The sequence below is a fragment of the Diceros bicornis genome, chromosome 23 (genome assembly GCF_020826845.1).
Source record: "Diceros bicornis minor isolate mBicDic1 chromosome 23, mDicBic1.mat.cur, whole genome shotgun sequence".
NCBI classification, from domain to species: Eukaryota; Metazoa; Chordata; class Mammalia; order Perissodactyla; family Rhinocerotidae; genus Diceros; species Diceros bicornis.
The window spans coordinates 4098346-4117713 of record NC_080762.1 but is presented as its reverse complement, the minus strand read 5'-3'; the positions used below and the strand labels follow the sequence as shown (position 1 = coordinate 4117713).

General features: G+C 42.1%; 1 protein-coding gene across 1 annotated transcript in view; it reads right to left on the bottom strand.

The window, feature by feature from the left end:
• The window catches only part of SLC2A12 (solute carrier family 2 member 12), a 53453-nt gene that overhangs the window by 19617 nt on the left and 14468 nt on the right, over positions 1–19368 (bottom strand). The window contains exon 2 of the mRNA XM_058566819.1: positions 14833–16167. Coding sequence (XP_058422802.1) covers positions 14833–16167 — 1335 coding nt within the window. The remainder of the gene's footprint in view (positions 1–14832; positions 16168–19368) is intronic.

The window sequence follows — 19368 nt, the reverse complement described above, 5'->3', positions numbered from 1 at the left end:
ACAACTTGATTTGTCAAGGAGCCAGTGTCCTATACTTTGTAGGATTCCCTTTTATTGCCTTTGCAATAGCATGCAGCACACCTAGCTATCTGACTGCAAGGGGGTACTTTAAGTGCGAATTCGAGAGGGAAATATGCCCATTTCCTTCCAACCAGATGTTTAAATCCTGACCTCATAATTTCCCCAAATGGAAAAATTATGTTCTTTGAAAAATATACTCCCGCATAGGCCACCATGTCCAACATCAGCAATGATGTGGTGGCTTTAATTTATTTTAATTTTTTGTATTCTCCCTTGTCTTGGTCTCTCTGAATTTTGCTCACTCCTGTCCTCTTCTAAAATAAATGCTTTATTGAAGAATACAGTAGTCCCCCCTTATCCATGGGAGATACGGACCAAGACCCCCAGTTAGATGCCTGAAACGGCGGATAGTACTGAACCCTATATATACTATGTTTTTTTCCTATACATACAGACCTATGTAAATAAAGTTTAATTTATAAATTAGGCACAGTAAGAGATTAACAACAATAACTAGTAATAAAATATAACAATTATAACAATATTCTGTAATAAAAGTTATGTGAATGTGGTCTCTCTCAAAGTATCTTATTGTACTGTACTCATCCTTCTTGCAATGCTGTGAGATCATAGAAAGCCTATGTGATGAGAAAAAGTGAAATGAATGATGCAGGCTTTGTGGCCTACCCTTAGGCTACTATTGACCTTATGATTATACATTAGAAGGAGAATCATCAGCTCCCAGGACCTTGGTCGACCTCAGGTAACTGAAACCGTGGAAAGTGAAACCATAGATAAAGGGGGTCTACTGTATTATCTTGGATTACTTACATAACAAACTAAGAAGAGCAATGTAATAAAGCCTCGATGTTCCCCAATCTTTCTATCTTAATGATTTCTAGTCAAAACCAACAGAAATGATTTTTTAAAAATATTTTAGGAGAGGGGCCAGCCCGGTGCCATAGCGGTTAAGTTTGCGCGCTCTGCTTCAGCAGCCCAGGGTTCGCTGGTTCCCATCCTGGGCGCGGACCTATGCACTTATCAAGCCATGCTGAGGTGGCGTTCCAGGCAGAGCAACTAGAAGGATGTACAACTATGACATACAACTATTGACTGGGGCTTTGGAGAGAAAAAAGGTGAAAAGGAGGAAGATTGGCAACAGATGTTAGCTCAGGGCCAAACTTCCTCAAAAAGAAAAAAAATATATTTTAGGAGAAATTGGACTAAATGGAATAAACCTCAATAAAAAATGCCAGAGGTAAGAATGGAAGCCTTTTGTGAGCTGGCACCATTTGGGAATAAGAGAGAACTATGATGTGGTCTTCCAACTTACTCACTCGTGTAGCCTTTAAATTAATTTGAAAAACCACGTACTTTCTTTTATTTATAAGTCAACATCTAACATTTTTTTCACCATAAATTTAAATAATAGCAAAGAATTTAATTTCTAATGTATTATAAACTCCAAAATTTAAAGTGGAACACATCACTTTTAAATATTTCCAGTGAAATTTAAAAACCATACCTATTTGATACTCATCATCATCCATTTTAAAAATACAGGAATAAGGTATTTAGCATAAATTTTATAGTTCCTTTTTCGCCTTGAACTTAGTACTTTATCCTACTGAAATGCATTTTTAAGCTTGAAGGTCTTTTATTGATCACTGCATCATACTTCTCTGAAAAAAAAAGACCTTAAGTTGAAATTTTAGGTTTCTTTTTATTTCCTCTAAGAGCTTCTAAGTATTTTTTCTCAGTTAAGTTATTAACACAATAATTAATACAAAATGGATAAAAATTATAGAAATATATTACAAATTGTTAGAAATAACTTTTCATTACAAAAAGTGAAATTTATTGGAAATATCTCTCTTAATGAATGGTGAGGTTTTCTTTATTATGTACCTGTGGGTGAAGGTCACTTACTTCTAGAATAACATGACACTCTTTGAATAGATGAAATTTATTGTTCTTAAGAATAATGAAAATAGATGGGGAGTTGAAGAAATTTTCTAGTAGCGATGTCACTCAATTCTTTGAATTAATAGCAAAACTTATTTGTAATGCTATATCAGCTGATAACTTCATTAGGTCATCCTTTAGTTTTGCTGAAAGCAAATTACTGGAAATATCTAGGCTTATGAAAGGATTATTATCTAGTCATCAAAGCCATTTTTCCACACCACACCTGCACTAGTATTTCCAATTGTCTTTTTGATTCGTGTTCTGGAGGTTTCTATAATTTGGGACATGTATCATAATAAATTTTCTGATGAGTAATAGGTACGCTTTCTTTCAAGTGGAAAAAGTTATTACTGGGGAGATGGGGAAGAAGAAACTTTGGGAAACAGATTTTTCCTAAAAAATCAGGAAATTGATTTCCTTTGACGTATCATGGAAGGAGTACTCTGGAAAGTGAACCTCAGGAGTATGCATGTCCTAATTTGCAGACAATTGAACTGGAGTTCAAAATGCAAAACAAAAAAGAGAAAAGAGCTACAAGAAATTAGTCTTTTCTGGTTTAAACTATAACTTGAATGTCATGTTTCAGATGTAATATTTTACGTTGTGCTTTCTTCACAATTGATGCTTTGGACTTCAGCCAAAAAGTATTACGGGTTTTGATGTTGCAAATGTTCCTTGGAAAAAATTCTTAACACTGTGTTCTGGAAAACAATAAAGTACCAAATTAATGCCTGTGCTTATTAGAGCGTGTTAAAACCTTCGTCTGTTTCTTTAATGTCTTAAATGTCCAATATTCATAATTTTCCAGGGATCGGACTGTGAGTGTGGTGCTGGGCTGAGAGGAAAGTTAAACACCGACGTCCACTGTGAACAGTTGTGATGTTAACGGAATCGATGGTCTCGTTTCACTGTGTGTTGAGCTGTGCTCACGCTACAAGAATGCAGTGTTACTGCTCCATCAGCTAACTCCAAAGAGGAAACCAGGATTTAACTAACTAAAGGCACATATTTCTGTAAGTTTTTCCTCTTTTGCTTGGACGCAAAATTAGTATAAAACCATTCAGATACTATTTTTAACTTATTTTGCATTATTTTAATGACTGACACCCGAAGACCAAATAATTCACCACTTTAATCAAGCAAAATGACATTTAACTTAATTAATTGGAAAAAAGGAGAAGTATTGGTATGAATATTGGTGATAACTGAAACCTAATATTTAAAAGAAAAAAAAAGATCTGAAAGATCTTAAAGGTAGACACATACAACACAAACCCATTGTGTGACTATGATTGTATAATGGCTACATTTGATAATAAAACTCTCCTGTTTAAAGAATAATAATTTATGCCATATGCCTTTTCTCTAAAGGTATATAATTATCCTATAAGAATGGTGGAAAGGGCAGATGAGCACTAAAAAAGCCTTTCACTGTGATGCTTCTGAATATTAGGGGCCTGAGTCTAGTAGGAATTATGAAGACTATCAAAATCTCTTTGAAATATGTGATGTCCTTCTGGTCTGTTAACTGCTCTGTTCTACATCTAGGATATTTTGGGGTAAAGCAGCTAAATAAACATCCAAATTAGAACCTGCTGTTTCACATCCCTGGAATTGTCATAATCTTTAGCTCTGCAAACATCACACGAACAACTTCTTTTTGAAGATCTAGAGTTATTTGGGTATAAAATCTAAATTTAAATGTTATGGCAGATGAGTCTTATGCTTCCTACTGATACCCATCCTCCAAAAGGCTGGTTAACCTCCATAAGACCAAACCAAACAAAAAGCTAGGCTCTATAATCTTTGAACCTTAAAAAATTTCAGTTTCTTGTTTAAAACAGAAAAATGGTCTTTTTAGGATATTTGAGCTGAGAGACAAATCTCCATGGGTATCTTGCATTTCTGTGTGTCTTGTGAGCAAAGGCACTGACTGTCTTTGTTCTAGACCATCTTTCCAAGGATGTCTGTATAACATCAGCCTTGGAAGACAGAGGTGGTGTCTCCTCTGGAGCAAAGGTTTGTTTACCTTCTGGTAGATTCAAGATAATGTCTCCAACCAGGGAAGAAACCAGGCTGGCTTACCACCTACTATAAAAGATTTGGGTTCCCTAAGCTTGGGGTTCCTCTCTAAAATAACCCATTGTGTGTGTAGGTGTCATCTGGCCCTCTTTGTGTTGCCCTGCGTGTATTGGGGCTTGCAGAACTGATGCAAACGTCGAGATTCTGGCTATTGCTATTGCTGTGAGTAACAAACTGTCCATTGTCTCTGACCCAGGAGTCTTGTGTCTTTTGCCAACATCCATGAAACTGTGACAAGCTAACTCATTAGCTTGCAAGTGGGCTAAAATATCAGCCAGTTTATAGTTCTTGAGAGTTTGATTACTTGTGGCTATGGCATGATTTTTCTACAAATGTTTTTTATTGCTATTATTAACTTTGGACTGTACCATTTACATCTGAGAGATTTAATGTGGTTCTTAAGCCCGAGATAATCCATTGAAATATTTCTATAAGTTCTAATGCTAATTAAGTAAACAAAAACAACCCCAAAATTCCAGTTCAGATTTTCACTTATTTCTCTTAGGAAAACCATAAAAGAATTACCTCAAATCTATTTTGTAAAGAGTCAAGTTTAAAAACATTCAATTATTAAACCAAAGTAGGAATAATTATACCATGATGTGGCTAATCTCAATCTTTTTTTTTTTTTTTTTTTTTTTTTGGTGAGGAGATCAGCCCTGAGCTAACATCCACCAATCCTCCTCTTTTTTTTTTGCTGAGGAAGACGGCCCTGGGCTAACATCCGTGCCCATCCTCCTCCACTTTACATGGGACGCCGCCACAGCATGGCTTACCAAGCAGTGCGTCGGTGCGCGCCCGGGATCCGAACCAGCGAACCCCGGGCCGCCGCAGCGGAGCGCGCGCACTTAACCGCTTGCGCCACCGGGCCGGCCCCTCAATCTTTTTTTGTTAGGGGAAAGGATGGGTCTCATATTTGGAGAAAACAATGGAAATTTGGAAACGAATATTTTGTCTGATACCACAAATTTTTTTAAATGGCCTTAATTTTAGTAAACTTAAAATATGAACCTTCTTTAGTCATCAAATGAACTGGAGATGGCCCTGCATTCTGAATTGAGTAGATTTATTTGGATATAATGTTGGTGAAATGTGCATGGGGTTCCACACAAACCACGTTTATCTCTCATTCCCTTGATGTTGACTCAGATTCACACTACAGGGGATCAGGGTAGATCAACCCCACCTAGAGGGCTCCCTTTTAATCACAGAAGCGAGAGAGTTCCAGAAACATCTCTTTTTTGGGGGGACATTCTTGACTCATCTAACAAATATTTATTGAGCCCCTGTTGGGGGCCAAGCCCTAGGTTAGGCTCAAGAACACAACAGCAAACAAGACCAAGTGTGTGTGCACACAGGACATATAGTCTAAATCAGCTGCACCAATTTAGAAGAGTGGACCTTTGGGTGTTTCTCAGCCTACATCACACCTTTCACCTTCCGCCAAAGCTTCAGGATTTTCTATAAAGCCTGTCTGGTTTCCTAGAAAGCTCTCTTGACTGTAGGCAATCCAGAATTGAGCCATACTTAAAGCCACAAATCTATTCTGTTTAGTCTTGACCAGGCTGGAATGGGGTATAGAGGGGGTTGAGGAGGACCCTGGCATCACAACCCAGCACAGGAGTATGGCGTGCTCCCTGTGTGTCCTGACATGACTGAAGCAAAATGCCTGCTGAGGTCAGTGCTGGCATGATCAGAACTATCCATCTCATGTCTAGACCGGGGCCAGACGTATAACAGCACTAATAACCAAGTGTACTGAGTCCATGCTGCACGCCAGGCACTGAAAGAGGTACACTTTATACAGACTGCTTCACTCAACCCCACAATTACACTGTGAGGTTGCCAAAGGCTAGTACAAATTCCAAAACTACGTTGTACGGCCTCAACAGACTTTCTTGCTGTTCTCCTAAACCTTCAAGCTCAAGTGCCCCTCAAGGCTATGTGACCTGCCGTTATCCTGCTTAACACTCCCCGCTCCCAGATCTTCACCCTGCTTTCTTGCTACAAGTGTTGGTCCAAATGTCAGCACCCCAGAAAGGCCTTCTGTGACCATCCTACCTGCCCTTCTTCCAAGATATGCTCTTTGCTATCCTTCTTTATAACTCACCTCCACCTAAATGTTAACACTTCTCTCCTCCTGGAGTTGTAGTATGTGTTATTCATTTGCCGGCTTATTGCCTGTCCCCACCACTAGCTCCACGAGGGCAGGATGTGGATCTGGCTCATGCATCCCTGAATCTCCAGCACCTGGCACCGTGCCCACTATGTCGTGGATGAACAATACACGTGTGCTGGGTGGGTGAGTGAATCGGTGAATCTCCACCACTTTTTCCCTCTGTTCTCTTCTTGGTCACTCCAAGGTGCTTTCCTGCTGGAACTCCCGCTTTTTTGGGAGAAGAGACTGGGGCAGGTGATTTGATGTCACCTGTCATTCAGTCTTCAGTGTAAGGTTCTGCTTGAATGTGCGAATACAAAGGTAGTTAAAGGATTATAGTCACAGCCTCATTACCGAACACAATAAGTGACCTTGGACAAATTCCTTCTATCTGCTCATAATGAAAAGATATTAATCACGAGATGGAAGAGGAAGTTAATTAATTTATGGGCATAGGAATTTGGGGATTAAAAAAGCCTTTGTAATTATTGTGAAAAGAATAGCCATACACATTTTTCTGAGTTACAGTGGCTATTTTAAGCAGAGCTGGGTTTCTACATGAGTATCACCCCAAACGCACTCATGAGATGCTAACTGTGTGCTGTGGGTTTGGGCTCATCTCTACTTCACTTTTGAAGCATGAGTGGAAGAGAAATCTTTGTGTGGCCTTATGTCCTCACAATGTCAGGAGTCTTCGGTTCGACCCTGAAGCTTGAGCCATGACAGAAAAATGTTCAGTTATTAAAGGAGCTAAAATGAGGACCAGGACCACCCCAGACACATGGTGGAGAGTGAGGCTAATATTCCAAACATATTTTAAAGTGAAAGATGAGGTATGGAAAACAGAATGTTTAGTAAAAGTCTCCAAGAAAAGCAGTGGAGTATCTATCCTGATTATTTGATGGGAGAGTTTTAGTGTTAGTTACAGAGAAACAGAGGGAGAGCCTCTTAACCTCTTTAGGGCCAGGAACCCCTACAGCAGGCTGGTGACGCCTGTGGATTCCTTCTTAGATTATTACTTTAAATGCACAAAATAAAATATACAAGATTACTTGGTACCAAATTTATGCCCCCTCCTGAATTCTAGATTCTAGAGTAACCTTCTTATTTTGCAATTAGGGAAACAGAAGAGCAGAAAGCAAAACAATGTAGGACACACACTTTAACCTAAAAATAGGAACACTTTTCTGGCAGAAGCAAACCATGCTGTGATCTAATATAATTAAGGAATGTTGTTCTAAGTCAATCTGTATTTAAGAAGTTTTAATAAGGAGGCTTAATCTTGCTTCCAATTTTACTTTAGAACAGCAAGTACTTTTTCCTTTATACCTCTATTTACACAAAGGATTTGCTTCTGTTACAAGTAATAAACTCTCTAATTAAAATACTTGAGCGGTAATCACATCAGATTAATAAGTTTTATAATGCATTCAAGATCTGGTATGAAAACTTGCCCCTAATAAAAATCTTCTTTAGACTCCAACTGGTTCATACAGCTGACACCAATGCTCTAGAATCCAATTTCGGTGACTGAATTGGAATTCCTACAGTATATTTTCTTTAGAAAAGAAAAATAAACTACAACATGAATATGGACATAAGTGATTGACTCCTAGCAAGAAAAAAAAAAGATAATTCTTCAGACCCTTTCTAAAAACACTAGAAGAAGCGATATCCCAAACCATGGATGTGAGATGACTGTGTGTTCTCCTTAGAGGGGATGCTTTGGGATGGGTCTCGGACTGCATGCCTCCTAACCTCAGGTGTGAACTCCACTCAGCCCTTGGAACTACAATTATAGGTTGGAGAAACCATGAGATGAAGGGTTATTTCCCTTTCCCGTACCCAGACCTCTTTCAACCCTGACATTCTCCATCTCACTAGCATTGCTTTTGGTCTGAGAAATTCTCGAATGGACTCTCTTTTCCATGTTGTAGCAGAAATCAGAGGTGTCCAAAAAATCTGGGACTACTTTCAGATACTCTGTGTCCAAAATTCCCAAATAACTCTTTATGACTTAACAAAGAAAAGCCCTACCTGCCTCCCGCTACCTTTTTCTGAGCACTACTAACTTCCCTGCCCCTTTGCTTACAGGCAAAAACAGAGAGAGAGTTTTAGAAATCATGCCTAGGTGATGGATTGTTCTGCAAAAACCCTCGTGATGGTGTCTGGCAGGAACAGGAGTCTCTGTGGCAGCCTAGCATTTCTAGCTTACGTGGTACTTAGCCTGCCCACTAGATAGCTTGCTGCGTGTAAAGGAGCACACTTTGAGATCTTTCTAGATCTGCATCTGAGTTTTAAAGTCCTTCTCTTCCTTCCCCCCTTAAAAACACAAATGTATCCCCACACGATTTTCAAACAGATTGATGCAGTGCTCAGTCAAAGGGAGAGAAAGAAAAAATAAGAGATACTGTTTCTTCCCTCAAAGAGTTTACAATCTAGTAACCATATTCTGGTTAATAAGCCAAAACAAACATACGGAAGCAATACCCTACATCATTAAGGACTGGGTTGTATAATCTCACTGTAACCTCCATGTATATGCCTCTCTGTAGCATCCAGCATACATGCAGTAGCTCACTTGCTCACCTACACCCTGTGAGATAGGACGGGTATGATGATACCCTATTCATAGAGTAGACACAGCTTCAGGGAAAATAACTGACTTAAAGATCACAAGCCAGTAGGTAGAAGAGCTGGGATTAGAACCCAGGGTTTCTGATTTTAAATTCAGGCTCTTTTTAGGCCAGAAGCAAACTACCCTACACCAGTAGTCATACACACAAAGACCTCTAAGACATGGAGTGGATTCATAGAGGAGCTAAGACTTCCACTGAGTTCTAAAGATGGGAAGGATTTGGGAGAGGAGAGGGGGCGGGAAGAGACCTCAGCAGGAGCTCTGTGTCTCCTGGCTTGGGTGTGGAACAGTGGGAGATAGAGGAGCCCAGGGAGGTAAAGCGTCACCTCATGGCACAATGCCAGGGGGCATCACTCATTGTGTGTTCCATGTGGAGTCTACATGTACTTCTACACGAATGGGGGCCCTGGAACACAACTCCACAGACTAAAATGTAAATGGTGCCTCCTGGAGTTCTGCAGATGCCCTGATAGCGTGGGTGAGATGATGGAGAGCCTTGAAAATCACGCAATTTTTCCCTCAAAAGTGGGTGGTATCGTGGCAGGAAGAGCTGGAATCAGGCTTCAGCTGTCTGTGGCTCTAGGCCTGAATTGTGTGATCTCGGTCTCTCAGAGTTTTTTGTTTCCTGTGTATAAAAGGAAAATATTGGACTAGATAATTTCTAATCTCCTTTTCATCATGAAAGGCATTTGACCTCTCTGATGTGGTAGTAAGTAGGAAGCCATGCGAGCATTGGTGACATGAGGAACGTGGTATTTAAGTAATACTGGTATGGAGGATGGACAGGGGTGAGAAGGGCCTGGAATGGAAGATAACTACATGAAGCATCTCCGGTAATCCAAGAGTGAGACTGTGAGGGGTAGACTAGGATGGCAGAAATGGGAAGGAAGGGAGAAACACAGAGGCCATTTGTGAGGGAAAATCCAAGAGCACTGGGTCATTGATTGGATGGGGAAAAGACCCCAAAGCATCAGACCTGAGTGACTGGCAGAGTGCCTGCCCCAAGAGAAAGAAAGGGACTTCCCCCCCAGGTGTAGGGGGGAAGAATTCAGCACTGGGCTTCTGGTGTTTGGTGACAGTGACGCATCAGAATGGAAAAGTCTAGTTCTCAATGGGATGAAAGGAACTAGAAGTCACTTGAGACCATTGAGTTGGAGATAAGTGGGAGTCATCAGCTCAAGGGAGATAATTAACGTTCCTGAGAAAATAAATGTGAAAGCTTTTATAATGCATTAGCGAAAGTGTTTTTTGGTTTTATAGCCAAGAGACCTCAATGAAATGACCTCACCTCTTTTTTAGAAGTAGATAGAATGGAAGCTAATCATATATTTTAACAATTAATGTTTTCATTAAAAGAAATGAATGTCGATCACAGCAATTGATGACGGAATACAGGGCCCTTGACCTTCTAAAATACTCTGTCTGTAGTCACATCTAATCTATTCTCTCAGTCCAGAGTTTATTCCTCTGGTGATTTTGTACTGTGTCGATTTAGGGAAGCTGGAAGTACGTTTCCCGGCAATTCCTTCCTGTAGTTCCGGGTAAGGGTCTGCAGGAAGAGAAGTTTGCATGAGACTTGGAAGGCCAAAGTGGCACCTCAGCCCTGTGCTTGGGGGCTGGTGCAGGGCCCGAGACGTCACTGCAGCTCGTGCATTTTGTGATCTGCTGTTCTCCTTGTTGCTGCTGCCAAAGCTCCTCCAACTTCTCCCAGTATCAGGCCAGGCACATTGTCAGGGACCTGGAGAGAAGGTCACTAGTTTTTCTGCAGGTTGCCTGCGTCCCCGGAATCAACGTGATGAGAGACAGACGTAGACTTCAGTTTCTTTGCACGATTCCAGTTTGTCCTAGAGGGGCCGTTGTCTTTGCGTCCTCCTGCCTGAGTGCAGCTTTTCCTCTGGCCTGCCCTGGTGACCTGTAGAGACTTCAGGCCACAAGCAGATGCGGTGGCAACAGCCTTCCACAGACTTCTTCACCAGCTCCCCTTTGTGGCCCTGAGGAGTGACTTTCTCCTTCTCCTCTCACCATCTCCTTCTAGACCTTTACTTTCTCAGCGTCTCCCACAATCGTGCGACGTCTGATCCCTGAAGAAAGTGCTTATCCCGTACCCCTCACAGTGGCTCAGCTTCCCTGATAGAATTGCTCACGCCGTCTTGTTATCCAGGGCTCTCTGGACCCAGCCTCCCTTTAACTGACTGCACTGTGTGCATTTCATTTATTCTCAAAGGACCATTAGCTATCAGAAAAGGGTGATGAAGTTTTAAAATGCATCTTAATATTTTTAAATGCCTTCACGACAGACTGAGAACAAGTATTACAGTACTAGCTACCGTGAGGTCTGGGAACGCTCTCTCCGGGCTTCAGGTGCCTGACCCCGGGAGCCTCCAGAACCGCACCCAGAACTGGCCGGCTCCAGTGGTTGAGTGAGAGAGAAAGAAACTCATGTCTTGTTGAAGCCTCGGTTATTTTGGTCTTTGTTATAGCTGAGCTTGAATTCTAGCCAAGATATACATTAAACATTATCTTGATTAAGGTCAGTTATTCAAGTAAACGCACATCAAAAACACCTGTATTCTTATCAGTGTCCTTCTCTATTATCTTGTAGTTCAGGCTTATACATGTACGTGCTCACATACCTGGTAGAGCTTCAGAAAAAGAGACACTGTCTCTTATCTTGAATAAAATGCAGAGTGGCCCATTTAATAGCCTCACGCGATGGATAATGATACACTATTTTCATTCATTATGACTTCTAGTGTATCTTCTTGGAGAGACCGAACTAAAAGTAGTTACCATTGACTATCAAGACCAACACAGGACTGCCTAGTCTTGTCCTGGACTAGGGATGAACCCTGAATTCCAGAGGACAAGAGAAGTCTTCATGTATTTGAACAAGTCACTTAACTTCTCTGTGATTCACTGTCTTCATTTGTAAAATTTGATGAATACCCTTCGTTTGTAGGCTTGTTGGGAAGGTAAGACTCCAAAGTATGTCATGACTTCCCAGCACAGTATTTGACATACTAGGTGTCAATAAGTGTGTAGTTGAATCTAAAGCTTAATTATATTTTAAAAGAATTAGTGTAGAATACTATTTAAGGAATCCTAAGGGGTAAATAAGAAACAGCCTCCAGTAATTTTTTCCAGAATCAGATGGAGTTTCCTGAAAAGGGGACTCTTGCTCTAATACAACAATGTATCCAACAATATGTAGTGAGTGAGGATTTGCCATGTTTTCTAAAGCTGCACAGAAAGAAAGGAGAGAAGGGCAGCATGAGCATGGGAGGACTCTGACCGTGAGTAGGTTGGTTCCAGAAGATTAAGATCAATGTCTCTCATATTATAATATTTGTTGTGTCATCATCTCTGCCAGCCTGAAAGGGTCTCCGAATTAAAATGAAGAGGGCATCCTTTTCTTTCTGCTGACCTTTTCTTAGATTCTTAGTTGATTCTTTCAGAAGATTGGATCAAGACAATTGATGTAAAAAGGAAATATCTGTAGTTTTATGATGAATACACAGGAAAAAAAAGATGCTGGCAAAGGAAATCAATGGAACAATAAATACCACCTGCAGTTCATCAGATGAGCAAAACTTATTGCACTTACTAATATAGAAAAGTTCACAAACAAGGTTAAGTTGTTCCTGGGCACAAGAGAGCACTCATATCTTGCCCTTCTGATACACTTTAAAGAGTTTCTGAAAATAAAAATATAAGATGCTTGCTCAGATTTCGTTAGCCTTATGTTTCAGAACAATCACATAAGTATTTTATGGACTGCATGTTTGTGCCCCGTCTGAAATTCATATGTTGAAACTCTAATTCCCAGTGTGATGGTACTTGCAGATGGGACCTTTGGGAGGTAATTAGGTCATCAGCGTGAAGCCCCCCATGATGAGATTAGTGCCCTTATAACAAGAGACACGAAAGAGCTAGCTAGTTCTCTCTCTCCCTCCCTCTCTCCCTCTCTTTGTCTCTCCCTCCCTCCCTCTCTCTCTCCCTCTGCCATGTGAGGACACAGCAAAAAGGTGACCATCTACAAACCAGGAAGCGGGCCCTCACTAAGAACTGAATCTGCCAGTGCCTTGATCCTGGGCTTCCCAGCCTCCAAACTGTGCGAAATAAATGTTGGTTGTCTAAGCCACCCAGTCTGTGGTAATTTGTTATAGGAGCCCAAACTGACTAAGACGAGTATTTCACAGGTACACACTCAAGATAATTGAATCCTGAAATAATGGTAGAAACATGTTTCCAGGTAACTGTTCATTAATGATAGTATTTATCATTATTAAATCTTAAAAAGCAGAGTCAGGGTTCAGAAACAAGTCAGAAAGATCAGACGTTGATGGTGTTGTAGTGTTTACTCTATCTACCCATGCACAGTCCCTTATGGGGCAATCTGTCTACTCATAGTGCCTGAAGAAGGGCCAGTTTCTGGTCATCCGTGTTTTGGCCCAATCTTGCCCCAGCTGATTAGACTAGAACAACCACCTATGAGTTGACAAAGCAAAGAGCAAAGTCAATCAGATTCCGTCTCTCACTCTGTAATTTGAACAAATCAGTATCTAGAGAATGATCTCACTTAGAAGTGGGAGTAGACTGAAAGCCTACTGAAAGCCATGTGCAAGTCCAGTTATTAATTAACTGAGACTAAGCTGGCCAAACTTGCTTATTGCTGACCAGAAAGAAGCAGACACAGGGAATGTAGCTCTCTCCATTCAAGTGTAAGCTCTTTGAAGACAGGGACAGTATCTGTCTTGTTCATGACTGTTTCTCCAGCATTTACCATAGTTCTTGGTTATGAAGAAATTAGTCACTCAACACATATCACTGCAATGAGTAGTTAACAGTGGATCACTAAAGCAGCCCCAAAGTGACTTTCTTCCCAGAAACATTGTCCAGTTCCCAGCACCAGAATCCTACATTTGTCCATGAGATTCCTTCTCCTTCAACATAGCCCGTGTCTTCTTCTTGTTCTTAACCTCCAACACTTCCCTTTATTTGAACAAGTTTGTCTGGTCCTTGATCTGTGTAAACAAAAGTTTCGATACCAACTCTGTAAGAGAGAGGGAGAGAGGGAGGAAGAAAGGCAGAAGGAGGGAGAGTATGAGAGGGAGAGAGGCAAGGAGTGGGAGTTGAGGATGGTAGAGAGAGACAAGCCTTAAATTTTAAACACTTAATTTTCTAGTGAGATGTACAAAAGACCCTTCACAACTTCCCTAAAGAGAGGTTTAGACTTCCGGTGTGAGGCTAGCAGACTAGAGAACTGCAACAAACAACTGATTCTAGAGAGTTTGCTCAAGAGAAGTGTTTAAACTTGGTCATTGGAGTAGACAAGCTACGTCAAATAAACAAGCTCGTAGCTCTCTCTCTGTAAACTGTATTGTGTTGAATGGGAGTAACTTGACTCGCATTCTCCTGCTTAACAAAGTGCCCAGGGAGGTTACTCTAGTATTTACATAAACTTAAAGAAATAATGCATCCTTCTTCTCAACCCGTAATTCCCTTCTTCTTTACTATCACTCGTATCCATCCACTATTGTGTCTTTAAGAAAATCTAAACACTTGATTTTCTTTTCTTCCACTTATGAAGAAATTCAGGAATGATATGGAGAAAAATGTTATCCTAATAAACTTTGCTTTCATAAAACAATATATTCTCTTGGGCAATAAATATCTTTCAGGTCTGATTCATCTCTAATCAACTGGTGTTAAAGTATCCTCATGCAACAGATAAGGAGACTAATCCTTCGGGTGAATACGAGCCCTGCACATTTCACAAAGCAGATACAAGCCAAGCATACTTTCCACATTACCAGAAACATCAGGTGACTAATGTTATCCCTGCCTTGCTTTTAGTAGTTCCATATGTGAGATACTATAGCACTACGATGCTCTGACTGATCAAAAGCAATACATTAATATTCATAAGGGGAGAGGGGGAAGGAATAAAGAATAAAATACTTACTTGGTCCCAGACCGATTGAAAAAGCAGCAACATAAGCAAGCAAGCTGGCTAAGGACAGCCATTTCAGAAAAGCTGGGACGCCCTCAGGGTCTGTGACTATCTGGTGTGCAGTCTGGCTCAGTCCAGCATTTGGAGAGGATGTGGAGGTCATCTCCCCTCTCTTATCCACGTCATTTCTCATAGGCATTAGTGAGCTTCCACTGGGGGAAGTGATCTCCTTAAAGGGCTCTCTAAGATTGTCACTGCTGGCCGACAGGTTTACTGGTCCATAAAACACAGACTCATCCAAGGACTGGTTGATAGGACTTCTGCAGATACTGGTGAAGTTCATGTTGATATGGAGGTTCACGACGCCCATTGTCACCAATGAGGCTGCCATCACAGAGGAGCCCACACAGAGGAAGGTTTTGCTTCCTACATGGTCTACAAGAAGAGTGGCCGGGATGGTACTGACGACCTTGACAACCCCAACCCCCGTGGAGGCAAGGCTAGCCACCTCATTGCTTTGGAAGCCAACAGACTTCAAAACAGTTGATGCATAGAATAATATATTTGGCTGGCCAGTGATTTGGACAAAAAACACCAGTGTTAGGCCTATCATTATTCGGGTCCTCATGTTGTCCTTTGAACGAAACAGATCCCAAAAACTATACTGATATTCATCTTTCAGGGAAGATTTGATCACAGTGAGTTCCTCCGTTGTATCTGAGATGGTTCTCAACCTCCTGAGAACATTGCTAGCAGCTTCCTCCTGTCCTCTCATCACCAGAAACCGGGGACTTGGAGGAAGAAAGTACATCGCAATCGCCTGCAGAACTCCCAAGGGAATAACAAGGCCAAACATGTACTTCCAGCCCTGGGAAACATTGGCAAATGCATAATTGGAAACGTAGGCAAAAAGGATGCCGGTGACAACCATCAGCTCGTTTAGTGACACAAGAAGGCCTCTTCTGTGCTGTGGAGCAATCTCTGCAATGTAAACACAGGTGGCGATTGAAGAGAGAGAGATGGAAACCCCTATAGCGATGCGTCCCACTATAAGGACCGAGTAAGATAAACTGAGTATCAAGACCAGGCTTCCGAGTCCAAGGAGGCAGGATGACAGGATGATTGCAGGCCTTCTTCCGAACCTGTCAATCAGGACCCCTCCGGTGAGAGAGGCCAGTAAGGCCCCAATGAGGAGCGAGCTCACCACCATTTCTTGCTCGTGGCAGGTCAGGGCCAACAAGGTCCTTATCTGAAGAAGAGCCCCAGAGATAAGCCCGAGTTCATAGCCCATCAGGAGGCCACTGACGGCAGCAGTGACAGCCGACAGGAGGGTGAACGTACCACAACCTATGAGCAGAGACGAGAACCAGGGATCAGTTCTGACTCGTTATTTTAAACATTTTATGTCTGAATGGAGACCTAACCTTGTATAAGTACCTTTTTCATAGCACCGAGTATAAACACACACATAATTATACTAAATAATGTACTAACCAAAAATGATTAGATATAGAAGGAAAAATCCTTTTTGTTTTTGGGAAGAGAGCAGTGGAGACATGTAGAAAGTCATTTCCTTCTATTATGTGATGTTGATGTTGTTTTTAGTTTCGAGTGGACAGCTATGCAAGAGAAGCAGACGGCAGATGCTGAAGACTGAACAAACGAGAACACCGTGTGGGGCCTGCCTGGGCACTGGATCAGAAATCCCGAGGGCAGCTCCTCGGGGCCCACTGCAGCGCCCTGCGGGCAAAGCCGTGGGGGCAGGAGAGCGGGCAGGGGCCTCCAGAGGTGCTGCAGGCTCCCGTTGTGGAACCTGGGGAAATAATTTTTGGCAGCAGGTACATAGGTGTTTGTTATGTGTTTATAACTCATCAAAACAAAACCAAAACAGAACAGAAAGTAGCCGAGGGAAGAGCGTTGCGGGCCCAGCAAACAGCCGTCTCCAAGGCCTGCGGACGGGAGCGCCCCCTGAGGTGATGCCAGCGAGCGCATCCCGTGTGGGGAGCATGAGCTGGGAGGTGGGTGGGAGAGGGCATCCCGTGAGTGTGGGTAGGGATGGAGGGGGCGCTTCCTGCAGGGCCGCGCAGGCTGCAATGACAACTTGTCGTTGTATTCCAAGTATAACGGGGTCGATGCCCATGAGTGGGAAGAGGGCACTGAGTTTTGGTTCTATGTGGAGTCCTGTCTGGTAGCAGGGAGGAGTTCGCTGCCTCAGTCTGGACAAGCGATGATTCCAGCTTAGACTTGGCGTGACGCGTGGAACCAGAGACAAGCAGGCAGATTCATGAGTTAATTTGGAGGTAAAAACGGCTACACTGGCTCGGGAATTGGAGTTGGAGGATAAGGAAGTGGGTCAGAACCCAAGATGGCTCCATGGTTTGAGCAGTTGGTTGGGTGATTTTACAACATTCAATACCTTGCACCCAGGTGTCTCTGCCACACAGCGCAACATACTGACCCAGGGAGGACTGGGAGGAGGACCGCCATGGGTGGGGTAAAGGAGGAGTGCGAATCAGAGGTTCCATTTTAGACTTACTGAATGTCTTGTTTTACCTGTAGACATTCAGATACAAATGTCCAGTAAGGGACGGAGTGTACAGATTGGGAGCCTGAGAGGTAGGTCAGGGCTGGAGATACACATTAGGGATTCAGCAGCATGTATTTGGTCTTGAAAGCCACGGGAATGCACTTAGTGAGAGAGAATGGAGAAGGAGCCGCATGACCAGGACGTGACCAGGGAATCCCAACAGTTAGAAGAGGAGACCACAGCCTAGGGCTGGAGAAGCTACAGAGCTGAGAGGTGTGTAGAATGGACTAGAAACATGCGCTTGGGCACACAATTATCACAGGCTGAGCTAAGGCTATTTAACTGGTGGGGGGTCTGGTTAAAAATGCTGCTCAGCTCTAGTGAAGTGAGCAGGTCAAACAAAGCTGATCTAAATCTCTTCCCACCACAAATATCCAAGGTATTTAAATCTCCAGAATCTTGGCGGGATATGCGAACTGGGAGACTCCAAAAAATAAATAAAATGAGGATCGAATATTTAGGTGGAGGAGCAAATAAAAATGCAACAATCCACAAGAAAATCAAACTAATTGATGAACTTTGCAAACACAAACCATTAAATTGAAATTAAATGGGCAATTTATCCAGCTAATCAGAAAACAAATTTTTAGCACCGTTACACGGCAGGCATCTTCCTAGGTACTGAGGGCTATGAATATAGAAATGAAGCAAAGCAGATGTGGTCCTTGCCCCCAAGAAGCTTAACATTCTGGTGATAGCTCTATGTTTTGTTATTTATTGTGCACTGTTTTAATTTTTACAGGCAAAATGACTCTGAAGTGCTCTCTTATAGCTTCCCTCATGTCCTCAGTTTCCACATATTCATTTCCCAGGTGATCTTAAAATCCTCAACAAGTTCCTCCACCACAAATTAGGTCAAATTCTCACATTTGGATAAGAGTATTGTATTGCTTCGTATCCGTACTTGTCTTTGTTCATTTTTTCTATGTCTGACTGTTGATTAGCATGTGTGTTTTGACAATTGGTCTCTGATATTCAGATTGGAGAAATAAGTGACTTTGGAGAACGAAACACTTGGGAGGCAGATTGAGTGAGGCCCCCAGAGAGGGGTTTCAAGCGACAGAGGGCAGAGTGGGACACTGAGTCAAGGACGTGGGGGAAGAGGTGCCAGAACTGCTCGAGCAGCAGGAGTAGGCACTCTGACTTTCTCCTTCACCTTCTCATTTTCCCCTTTTGCTAGATGGGAAATTGTGCTTCTCTACAAAAAGAAAGATCCCGTGAGGCACAAGAGTCCCTTCCCTTGCGCCTCTACTACCCTACTTTAGAGAGAGTCTGAGGCGGGGAGTTGAGGAGGAGTAGGGGTGAGGGGCGAGGCAAGCCACAAAGCCAGCCTCTGGTGGTCCGGGGAAGTCTCTCCTGACAGAAGTGGCATCCAGCTCCTTCTTGTGCTTTCTGGACTTAGCTTCATGTGCCTAGTTCTTTCAGCCAGAGTTCATAGGACACTGACAAAGTGGGATGTGTTCAAAGGGTCTGCAAACCATTCCAGTTTCTCAATGTCCCTCTCGAGACCCAGCAGCTAGCACTGAGTATAGTTCTTCAGAGACATAATACAATTATTTCCATAAGAATTTGTAAAAAAAATTTAGAAAATTACAATTTTAAAAAAATTTTGTATATCACACCATTATCTATCTATTTATCTATCTATCTATCTACCTATCTATCTATCTTTCTAGGGAATTTGACTTTAAAAGCTTAAAAAGTTCTACTAGGACATTCTATGACTCTATTCCTACATGGGGAGCATAGTAACATGGGTTATACACTGCAGAGAATTAAGCCAAGGTCTTCATTGTCTGAATTTTATTTGAGGGGTGTATCTCCCCCGTTATATGCTTTAAGGGGTACTGCCCAAAACTAGCTTCTCCCCTCATCTCGTGACTGTTACTGATAACTGCTGGGGTCCCGTTAGGATCCTCAAGCTGTCAAGACAGGATTCTGAATTCGAATTCAGTGTGGAA